The 12300-nt window shown below is 43.2% G+C and overlaps 1 protein-coding gene across 1 annotated transcript; it reads right to left on the bottom strand.

Annotated features, from left to right (window-relative positions):
• Positions 1–854: 854 nt before the first annotated feature.
• LOC142209838 (uncharacterized) lies at positions 855–11979 on the bottom strand. Its single transcript, XM_075278883.1, has 5 exons — positions 11832–11979; positions 6319–6438; positions 4682–4828; positions 3531–3671; positions 855–1139 (listed from the first exon to the last, which is right to left on the bottom strand). Exons 1-5 carry the CDS (start codon positions 11878–11880, stop codon positions 946–948), a joined length of 651 nt encoding a protein of 216 aa, XP_075134984.1. The 5' UTR covers positions 11881–11979; the 3' UTR covers positions 855–945.
• Between the last annotated feature and the right edge of the window lie 321 nt (positions 11980–12300).

Below are 12300 nucleotides of genomic sequence, written 5' to 3' on the forward strand. Positions count from 1 at the left end.
CAGCTAAGATGCCCTGACTGCCAAGAAAGTACTGTAAGACCCAGTTCACATTGTGTTCGGTATTCCATTTGGGGAGTCTGCATATGGATCCCCCAAATGGAATACCAAATTCATTGACAAACGGCGAGCAAAGAAAGCACACAGACCCCTTAGAGTATAATGGGGTCCGTGTGTTTTCCGTATGGTGTCCGCACAAGTCATGCAGAGAGAAAAGTATTTCATGAATTACTCTCCTCTTTGCATGACTTGTGCGGCAAACTCTCGGAAAACACACAAACCCCATTATAATCTATGAGGTCCATGTGCTTTCATAAGATCACCACTTGTCAATGCATTCAGTATTCCATTTGGGGGTCCTCATTCAGACTTCCCGAATAGAATACTGAACACAGATGTGAACCAGGCCTAAGCTGGATTGCATATCCCTAGAGAGCTGTCCAGAAGGATACTTGGATTGTATTGACCAAGGGGAAGGAACTTCGATACTATCCTGAGGTCACCCTGACTAGCCACATGGTAAAGATCAGTCAACGTTAAGAGCAAATGCTAAAGAATCTGAGCCTGAATGTTTTATTGGAAACTAAAATGCTTCCACAAATTCCAAAAATTCACAAGGGCTCCTGCTACGTTATTGTACGTTACGACGCATACCATCCACCAGCCAGGAGACCATCACCCAAACCCACTTTTTCATTGCCGTATATATTTAAGGCACATTTATAATAAGCTTCATTTTGGCAATATTTAAAAAAAATGAAAGACTCAAAAATTTCACAATGTTTTTGTTTTAATAAAACCTTATACTCCCCAGACGACATCTGGATCACTATAGAACGTTTTTGTCTTTCCGGCTCCCGTAGGCTCCTGTTGCCGTTTTAACTTTGAATTGTGTACAAATTTATATATTTTTATGCCCACGGGAAACCCCTGTAATTTTTGCATCCTTTAAATCATGAATTTGGTCAGCACGGCTGCAACTACGACAACTAAATATCCAACTCGTAGGTCGGCGGCTCCGTCTCTACAAAATGTCTTCAGATCCATTTTCAACCCATCGATGTCATTATATTGGTTGCCAAGTACGTCACAGAAGGATTTGGTGGCGCAGCCTCGCATATAGTCTTTTAGTGTCTGTTTACCTGGGAGGAAAAAGAATATCGGTAAACGATCACCCAAAAACATGTCATTGTCCTGAAAAAACTCATCTAAATCCAAAAAATAATTTTTTTGGGACCTTTTAAAAAAAATTATTCTTGAAATAGATCATCAATGTTAGATTTATGTGAGCCAAACCTTTCACCCCACCGGTACACTGTAGTAGCCCAATAGGACCACTTCATAGTGGATGGAGCCAATGGTTCCTGTCTCCATTGGCTATGTCGGCTTTCATTGTCTAGAGCACTTTAAGGGAAAGGCTCCATTCACACAGGGAGAGGATTGGTGGATTTTGGCCCCGAGACTGACGCGGGAAGCCGTGTCACTCTCAGGCCAAAATGCGCCTGCGACGACTGTCGTGGATTCTGACAGTTGTGGTTTCCCTTTCCGGAGTAAGCTCAAATGAATGGGCCTGAAGAAAGGGCAGCTCGTTTCTTGCCGCTCACAGAAAAAAGTAAACTTGCGGTCTTCATAGACATCCATTGTGAGGGGGCTGGCTATGACGTGGATTCAGCGCCATAATCCACCCCCTCTTTCCCCGAGTGAACAGGGCCTAAGTTCACACGGAGTTTCATTTATCAAGATTTTAAGGCCGTATTTGCCTCAAAATCCTGACCAAAAAGCTCCCATTGAAATCTTGCCAGCTCCCGGAAAAAGAAGTGAGGTGCTCATTCTTCAGTTTGTTTCGCCTCGCGATTTGGCCTGAAGACACAACCTCCTCCGGACTAGGCCCATTCATTGGGCCTAATCTAGAGCGGAGTGCACGGCTGGATGCCAGTGCAGTCGCGGCTACCCGGATTTCAGAGGCTGCCTCAGGTTCCGATCCAAAAAACCCAGTGTGAACTTACCCTAAGAAATTAAAGCTGTTCTCAGGTTTACGGCTAGATAAATGAGACCCTTGATTTTTTTCGGTAGAGAAAAAAACCACGTGGACATGAATCCACAACAGAGACTCCGCGCTCACTGGTAGCCAATGCATAGATGGGTCAACAAATTTGGGTAATCAACAATTCTTATATTGCAATGGATAAAAGACAATGTAGTACTTGTTTTTCGGTGAGTTTTTATTGGTATTAATTTGGGATACAACTTTTTGATTCCTCTCAATTCTGTTTTGAATTGGATAAACAAAAATGAGCAAAACATTTTTGAAAGGTTTCACCATGCCAGCCTATTAGAGGCCCCTTGGTTTCTGTGCATGGTAGGCCTGGAGGTCATTGGTACATCATGGGACTACCATAGAATCTATTGACCGATTCGGCCCTGGAGTCTCTCTGTAAACCACTTAATATGGTTCCTAAATAGTTAAACTACCATCACAGTGGAAGTTCAACATGTAGTCAAAGTTGGGCTCCTTTATTACTTGCGTGGGGGCAACTAGGGTTGAACGATCGTGTTCGAAAAAGATCGGATTCCGATCGTCGATTGAGAAAATTTCACGATTGCAATTGGAATTCCGAACTTGATCTTTTAAGGTGGGATCGAGATTGGTGATTATTTCCCACAATGCTTTGTTACTGGCCAAACATTGTGGGAAAAGCTCACAATGTTACCCTTCACACTAAGTATACGCTCAGTGTGAAGTCTCGCTGCGGTTCCATAGAAATGAATGGAAGCAGCCTGCACACAGCCTTAACTCCCTGCGCGCCGGCTGCGTCCATTCATTCTAATGGGAGACTAGCTAACATCTCTAGTAGCTACTTACCTGCAGAGATAGCTGGTCCGGTGCCTGGTATTCTCGTTCTTCTTCGCCTCACTGCCTCCCGTTAAAAAGCTAGGAAGAAGGCGGGGATTGTGGCTTAGCAGAGTGTGGGCGGGTACAGGGCGGGGAGACGTGATGTCTCGCCTCCCAGTACCTGCCCACACTCTCCTAACCCGCCCACACTCTCCTAACCTGGAAGGCAGGGGGCAGCGAGGCGAAGAAGAACGAGAACACCGGGCACCAGACCAGCCATCTCTGCAGGTAAGTGGACACCAGGGGGACTAAGTAGCCAGAGGATTAAAAAAAAATCACTACACAGTGTGGATTCTAACAATTAAAGCGTTCAATTGTTAGATTCCATGCTGTATAGTGAATAGGATTGTTTTTAAAATCCGATTAGTAAAAAAATCCCATTGACTTGCATTGGGATCGGAATTGGGATCGAGATCGGGTTCGAATGAAAAATGATCGGAAATCGGATTTCAAAATCGGTCCTGAGAAGTCAAGATCGGCTCCACCCCAGGGGCAACTCATGTTTCTCCATGTGGTGGGTTGCATTGTCTTCAGATTGCAAATTTCCCTTTTTGAAAAAACACCCATTCCCCACAGGGGGCAGCAGTTGTCACGTTACATTACAGTGTCTAGAAGGACAACAAAATATCATAAAGTTTACCAGATAGCTTAATTTTGGTGTGGCCGCACTCAGTCTCCTCTCCGGTGCAGGTTTGTTTCTTTAATGAAAAGCACTCCTCGAATTTGTCAGTTTCGCAGGTGTCACATGTCCGGTTATTCACTTTTGTACTTAGAGTTGGAACTTGCAAAATGGAAATTAAATGGAATTAAAATTTTAATACATTTGTCTCATTGGTTTAAAATATGTCCAAAATGTAAAACAGAATCATCCATATGGCTGACAATTGGGACAAATTTTTTTGATTTTTTTTTTTTTTTTAAATTAGAATCTCAAACGTCTTAATAAATTCATAAGCATAATCTCCAAACACCAGCATGAAGTTAAATGATAAAATGCTATCTGCCTGAAGTCACCACTAGGGGAGCTCATGAGCTTTCTGCATACTGATTATTAGACGGATCCACCTAGTGGTGGCTGCAGCCAGAATGATTTCAACTTTGGAGCCACTTCCACTACTAGCTTTGAACCATTACCCTTAGGGTTCGTTCACACGGGGGTCGATGGGGTGGATTTTTTTTGGCATGAGAGATACGCGGGGAGCCTCGTCACTCTCGGGTCTAAACCCGCCTGCCACGACCGTCGTGGTCACGGCTTCCCAAATGGATGGGCCAACTCTGGAGATTGCTGCCACCAGGCCAGGAATCCGCCTGAAGAAAGGGCAACTCACTCCTTTTTTCCAGTAGTGGCATGTTGTGTTCCATAGACCACCATTATATGGAGGCGGATTTTGTGTCAAAATCCGCCTCCTTGCCCCCGTGTGAACTAGCCCCTACACAGTAGGGGTTGCTAATATCAAGACCTTCCTTCTCTCCAGTCTTCAATATCACTAGAAATGAGTCTGGGGGTACGGGGTACAGTACCCCTCACATTTGCCCAATGGTGTACTCTCCACAATGACATTTCTTCCATATTTGACCACCTTGGGTGTTGGTACAGGGAAATGTGTCGTAAAAACACTGGCCACAAAGTATTGCACCGTGTTCCATAGCACCACCTAGTGGCTGAAATATTTGGGGCAGTAATAGTGTATTATTTCAATGAGCTGACATTGGGTTCGGCAGGACTGGCAATAACATGAGTGAAAATCTGGACGATATTGAGAGGATATGTAGTATTTTCCAAAAACATACAGGCAGGAAAAGATGTGGTGCAGTTATCTTTGTCGCAGCAGGACGTTGCCATCAGTACGCTGCCGGTGTCGAAGGTCAGGCTGCCCTTGATATTGCAGTGTTTTTTTTTTCCACATGTGGCGGTGTATTGGTTGGTGACTTTGTCTCCTGTGTACAAGAGAAGAAAGTCCATCATTAGTACATGACAGATACATTGGTCACTGGCCCCATGGCTACTACACCATGTCCCTCAGCGTAAAGCAATGTCCACCCCTGATCCAAATCTGTCCTGAGAAATCTCCTCTCTAAAGACATCAGAGATCACTTTTTCTGATACATTCATTAATAGCTACTGATTCTGAAACACTTGAAATTTTTTTCTGTAGACCCTACTGTTGCTGGACAATCAATGCTGTTGGTTTTGGTGCCTGAAATGCTATTTAGACTCTATAAATTTAGACGTCAGGGGGGCGGTGTCAGGCAGGAGCAGACAAAGGGGTGTGATTCTGAGCTCCGACTCTGGCTGCCACTGATTGGAGCTCTGAATCCCACCCAATTGTATGACACATACTATTACATCACACTGAGCATGTAGTTAACGCTTAGGGTCTGTTCATATGGAGGAATTTGCCGCCGATTTGGGGGTTGATTTCGCCCCCTCCCGGAATTTGCTTCCCATTGTTGTCAATAGGAGGCAGAGGTCGCAACAGAAAAAAGAAACGTCCTGCTCCATTTTGCCGTGGTCCACGTCTCGATATTCCCTCCTGATTAGGCCCATTCATCCGGGCTTAATCAGGAGCGGATGCCACGACGGAATTGCATGGGCATCCCATCACGGCTAGACCTTGGCAAAAATGCCGGCGGTGGTGAACAGACCCTTAGTGTCTGAGCCTGAAGCACTTCTGGGTCTGATTGGCCCTATTGTTTCACAATTCCGTTTCTGCTTTCCATAGGGGGGTGCATAGGACCTCAAATTACTGCAGCGTATTTAAATTTTTGCTGTGACCCCTTATAAATTGTAAAGAGTGACTAGATCTGGGCAAACCTCTCAAGGTTCCTTTAGTTTCAGGTTCGGGTTTCTCAGGTCCATTATTAGTTCCGGGTCAAAGTTCTGTCTTAATCACACTTTAAATTGGCTTAAATCATATTGTAGAATACTCTCAGGGCAACTGTGGGACTATGGACTGTGGAACCAATAGTGTGGTATAGTGGAATGTGATGGTGGACAAGACCGCAGGACTTGTCTGAGTGATGGCAGTGATGGAAGGGACTAGAGAACTGCAGCAACGTGTGGCAGTTCAGCAGGGACTAATATGATGGACTGTGCCGCAGGACATGTCTGAGTGGTGGCAGTGCTGGTAGGCACTAGGCAACTGTAGCAGGGTGTAATATGATGGACACGTCTGGCTGAATGGTAGCAGTGTGCCTCACACAGCACAGATATCCTCCCTCACTCCTATCTATGATTTCTACCACTATCTGCCTGTAATTCATTAAATCCGACTAAACTTTGTTCTAATTCTCCTACTCCTATGACTCTCTAGCTCAATTACAAGCTTCGCTGCACTCAGTGCTGTTTATTGCTGAAGATAATGGAGTCATTGCTTTGTTTCCATGATGAATACAGTAGTACCCAATAATAATTTATACACCCGTACCTATGGTCACTTTGGTATAAGCAAACACACAGGAGTCATCAGACTGGCAGGTCATTGTCGGCCCATCACATTTCGTGTCATTTGTTGAAAGCGCGCAGGTTTTGCAAGTAAGAGAATAACCTAAAAGATAAGAGACAATACGGGGTTAATGTTCGCCTTATTTAATGCTGGTATCCCCATTCTTAGCATGTTAAGGCCCCACGTTGTGTTTTCCTCTGTGCACTTTCTGCAAATATTATACCTAGACAGAAAACGCCAGTGTTTCCGTGGTTAGAATTGATATGACATTTGCAAAAACACAGCTTTTCCACTGCAGATTTTTTTTTTTTTTTTTTTTGCAATGTGTGGATTGGATTAACCAGAATCCTATTCACTGCAACGTCCCCGGAACCAAGTAGTGGAAAGGGCGGCTGAACTGTGTCACGCGCTTGCTGTCTACTGCTTTGCTCAGAGTCAAAGTGTCCTATGAATAGGTTATGAAATTATTTCAACCCCTTTAAAGATGCCATACTTGTTTTAGTTTTCCATTGTCACATGTCAAAAGCCATAATTTTTTTTTTACATAATTAACAGCTTTTTTTGTTCAGGGAGGCAGGGTATTCTTAAAAGTGCCAGACGCCCCCTTCTTCTTGCGGCCACATCAGTGGTGAGGGAGGGGCGAGAGGTCTTGGCAGCAATTTAAGCATGAAAAGTAGGGCTGAGCCGATTTTGAGATTTCAGGATCGTTTTTAAAATCCGATTTCTGATCATTTTCCATTCGATCCCGATCCCAATTCTGATTCTAATGCAAGTCAATTGGATTTTTTTAATAATCGAAGATCGGATTTTAAAAATGATCCTATTCACTACACAGCATCGAGTCCAAAAATTGAACGCTTTCATTTGTAGACTCCACGCTGTGTAGTGATTAAAAAAAAAAATCCTCTGGCTACTTAGTTCCCCCACTTACTTGCACAGATCGCTGCCGCTCCTCGTTGTTCTCGCTCCTCTTCTCTCTCATTTACAGGCCTTCAGAGCACGGTGCGTGCGTGCCTTGTTGTGGCTTAGGAGAGTGTGGGTGGGTACAGGGCGGGGAGACGTGAGTGCATCACTCACGTCTCCCCTCCCAGTACCCTCCCACATGCTCCTAAGCCACAAGACCCACCTTCTTCCTAGGTCTGTAACACTTACTTGGGAGGCAGGGGCACGCATGGCACTCTGAAGTCCTATAAATGAGACAAAACCGACCGAGAAGAACTGGGAGCGACAGCGGCAGTGGATCTGTGCAGGTAAGTTGAGCGATTAGGATCAGAATTCCATTCCTGATCTATTTTAGGCGGGATCGAACCCATGAAATTTACTCAATCACCGATCGAGATTCGATCTTTTCCGATCCCAATCGCTCAACCCTAATGACAGTGCCATATTACTAGATCCTCTCGTTGGTTTAAGCACCTCTCATGAAAGACTGGCTTTAGAAAGCAGTCTAGAAATGCGTCGGTTGTTATTTGGAAGTGGTCACATATTACAAACACCACATTGAAATACCGCTGTGAAGTCAACGCGAAGTCAAAAGCACCAGGGAACATCACAAGGTTAGCTGCTGCTGTTGCTGAGAGCGCTTTAAAGGGACAGTACACTGCTAAATTGACTATACTACGTATGACCCAGACAAAAATTGGGTTTGCAGTAACCTTCTTAGTTTTGTTTCTTTTTGTGGGTTTGTTTTTTCTTTCCTATGGGTTTCCCTTTTTAATACAGTGAAGGAAATAAGTATGTGACCCCTCTGGCAAACAAGACTTAATACTTGGTGGCAAAACCCTTGTTGGCGCGCACAGCAGTCAGACTTTTTTGTAGTTGATGATGAAGGTTGCGACATGTCAGGAGGAATTTTGGTCCAATCCTCGTTGCAGATCATCTCTAAATCATTAAGATTTTGGGGTTCTCGCTTTGCAACTCGGAGCTTCAGCTCGCTCCATAAGTTTTCTATGGGATTACGGTCTGTAGACTGGCTAGGCCGCTCCATGACCTTAATGTGCTTCTCTTTGAGCCGCTCCTTTGTTGCCTTGGCTGTATGTTTTGGGTCATTGGCTTGCTAGAAGACCCAGCCATGACCCATTTTTAATGTCCTGGCGGTGAGAAGGAGGTTGTCACTCAGGATTTTACGATACCTGGCTCCATCCATTCTCTAATTGATGAGGTGAAGTAGTCCTGTGCCCTTAGCAGAGAAACAACCCCAAAATATAATGTTTCCCCCTCCATGCTTGGCAATGGGGACGGTGTTCTTTGGGTCATAGGCTCTTCCTCCAAACATGGCGAGATGAGTCAATGCCAAAGAGTTCAATATTTGTCTCACCTGACCACTGCACCGTCTCCCAATCTCTCTCAGAATCATCCAGATGTTCATTGGCAAACTTCAGATGGGCCTGCACATGGACCTTTTTGAGCAGGGGTACAGTTTCCAAAATAGGGTTACTCCTTGGTAAATTCTGTGGTGGTGCAAAAGCTACATGGCGTCCAAAACCAATTCCCCTAAATCTGCACTCAAAAAAACCCCACCACTTCCTTTCTGAGCCTTGCTCTGTGCTCTAAAATCAGTATACACCATGTGTGTAATGTTACTGTACCCAGTATAACCTGCTTAAGGCTGGGGCGCCACATGGTGTAAGCGCCACGGTTTGGCAAATAACGCTGCACTTTACAATCACTCCAAATCACATCCACACATTGCAGAAAAATACACACAGTAGAAACGTTGCAATTTCCAAAACTGTTAGAAATTGGAACATATCAATTTTTCCTATGGGAATGCTGGTGGTTTCCCTACAGATATAATGCAGACTGTGTACTTTCTTTGAAAAGCTCTGTGGGAAAAACCTGGATGCGTTGGAGGCTTTTTGTCTTAACCCTGGTTCATTTTTTTATTTGCTCTCAGGGCGTGTACATACACCTATCAATCCAGTGTAAGGCTGAAGTCCCACGTTGTGGAAATGAAGCTTTTTTTGCAGATTTTGTTGCAAATATTTCAGCCAATGCCAAGAATGTCCTTTTAAAGATGTTAAAGGTATAAGATAAGATTAGATAATCCTTTAATAGTCCTACAGTGGGAAAATTTCAGTATGTTACAGCAGCATAGTAATACAGGTAGACACACATATGCTGAGAAGAGAAGATATACTAGGAGTCCATAGCAGCTAAGGAACAGAAGAAGAAAGAAGGAAGACTTCATAATCATAATCATTAGTTCTCTGTGCGGAGTGTCTTCGCTTGGTCTGATGTAGATTATACAGCCTGGTTGTGGTTGGAAGGAAGGACCTGCGATAGCTCCTTCTCACACTTGGGGTGAAGCAGATGGTCGCTTACAGTGCTGCCAAGTCCCATCAGGGTCCCATACATGGGGTGGGATTTGTTCTCCCGCATGGAGGTCACCACGGACAGTATCCTTCTGTCACCCACCACCTGTACTGGGTCCAGGGGGCTCCCCAGGACAGAGCTGGCCCTCCTGATCAGCCTGTCAAGTCTATTTCTGTCCCTGGTTGATATACTGCTCCCCCAGCAGGCCACACCGAAAAAAGATGGCTGAGGCAACCACAGAGTTGAAGAAGGCCCTAAGAAGTGTCACCTGGACTCCGAAGGCCCTCAGCCTCCTGAGCAGGTAGAGCCTGCTGTGGCCCTTTCTGTGCAGCGCCTCCAGGTGATCAGCCCAGTCTAGTTTATTATTGAGGAGCACACCCAGATACTTATAGGTCCTGACTATCTCAATACATGTTCCTTGGATTTCCACCAGGGTCAGAGCACTTTTCCGTTTACTAAAGTCCACCACCATCTCCTTGGTCTTCCCAGTATTAATCCTGAGCTGGTTCTGCTGGCACCATTCAACAAAATCCCGGTTTAAGTCTCTGTATTCCCTATCGTCGCCATAAGGCCTACTATTGCAAAGTTTCCTAAGATAAGAAGGATTATAATATAAGGGCCGGCTACATGAACTACGTTGTCTTTTTTATTCTGAAAAAGGTTTGTAAATTTGTAGGTCTTATAATGTCCTAAAAAATTAGAAAATTTCAAAAATATGCCCAACATAAAACAGAGATTTGGTAAAAAAAAAAAAAAAAAAATTGCTATCTAATTTGGTTACTGTGACTGTTCCAATTTTGAAAATTTTAATTTTGTCAAATTTTTTCACCAAATTTCTGATTGTTTTATGAATGTACAGTTCAACCTACAACTACCTTGACTGACATAGACAAAAAAGGGGCCTCCGTTTAAGGTACTCTATGACCACCGAAATCCAAACAAACGTGCACCATAAGTAATATGAGGATAGAAAATTTTGTAAATATTTAAAAAAGAAAAAAAAAAATCATCTACATCGTCTACAGGAAACATGTTTCATTTGCTATATCCTGTGACTTTTTGGGTTATTTTTTTTTTTATTATTTCACATTCTATTATTAATTTTGGGTCTATTGTATTTTTTTGCTACATTAATTTTAGATATTTCTCTTTTTATATCTATCGACTTGAATTTTCTGTTATTTATGCAATAGATATTCGATTATTAGATATTTTTTTTGTATATTAGAAGCCACAGCTTGCTCTGGATATTATTGTTGTGACTTTGATGTGAGTTTGTTACACCTTTACCCCGCACTATTTGCATCTTCACTATTGTCCAATGTCGTTGTGGTTTTTACTTCTCCTTTTCTATGTGAGTCTTTTTGTGTCTATTTTTGTTTGTTGATTCCATTATTTATTATTACTTAATCATTTTTGCATTTTTATATTTCTTTGGGTCCAAGTTCCCTTTTTTTGTTTTGGGTTGGTCTTTTATAAAAATGCACAAAGCATATTGATTGACCAAAATTTGCCACTAACATTAAGTGTCTTGAAAAAGAATCTGAAAATGACTTTGGTAAGTTCAAGTTTTCAAGCTTATTATCATATAAAGTGACACTTTGAAAAATGGGACTCGAAAGATCCAAATGGGGCATAGAAGGGCCAAAATTGACTCAGGTGGGACGGAGATAATTTGTAATACAGAAGCTCTTTTGTGGGATCGGACCTGATGGGCTTGCCTTTACTTCCCATGCACATCAATGAATCTGGGGTGCCCATGACCTTGTCCCCAGTTCACCACTGGATCACCCTACAAGACCAACCTGCTGAAGTTGCCCCCAGCCACCCGTCTAGTCGTCACAATTTGGACCTTATCGGAGTCTTTCAGATCTTTACGCTTGCCCAATTGTATTGCTTTCAAAACCTCAACTGATCACATGTTGAAGAATATATCTCACCATTGTCAACAGACGACCCCTCACCTTGGTTTTATTGTTATGGCTAACCCAATAACATGACAAGTCATGCAAGAACCTACAAAATTTCCCAATTGCAAAGTCCAAGCTGGAAACCATTTATCTTCACATATACATAAGAAATCATATCATGAAGACCATATAATGTCCAGAGAAATATATACCGAGATAAGAATAATATAAAATCATACAGTTTAAGAAGGAGTCTTTGTCCCATCTTACCTGTTGCAGCCAGGGCGGACAGAAGGAGAAGGATTCCCAGGAGCTTCATTATTATTTCTGGAGTTCTCTGCTGTATGTGACACCTATCACAGGTAAACTCGAATGGAAATCTCCTCTATTAATTACTGAGCTATTATAGGGCAGGCAGGGCAGGTACTGATAAAGGGGCAGCCAAACTCTCTACACGTATCAGAAATACGCCCATATTACCTCTATAGCCGGCAAGAATCAGCACACTACGTGTCACTTCTGGGAATCAGGATAAAAAAGATTTTCGTTTGTGTGCTGTGTACATACATACATTACTTATCCTGTACTGATCCTGAGTTACATCCTGTATTATACTACATAGCTGCGCTCACTATTCTGCTGGTGCAGTCACTATGTACATACATTACATTACTTATCCTGTATTATACTCCAGAGCTGCGCTCACTATTCTGCTGTACAGTCACTGTGTACATACATT

The sequence above is a fragment of the Leptodactylus fuscus genome, chromosome 6 (assembly GCF_031893055.1).
Source record: "Leptodactylus fuscus isolate aLepFus1 chromosome 6, aLepFus1.hap2, whole genome shotgun sequence".
In the NCBI taxonomy this organism is placed as follows: domain Eukaryota; kingdom Metazoa; phylum Chordata; class Amphibia; order Anura; family Leptodactylidae; genus Leptodactylus; species Leptodactylus fuscus.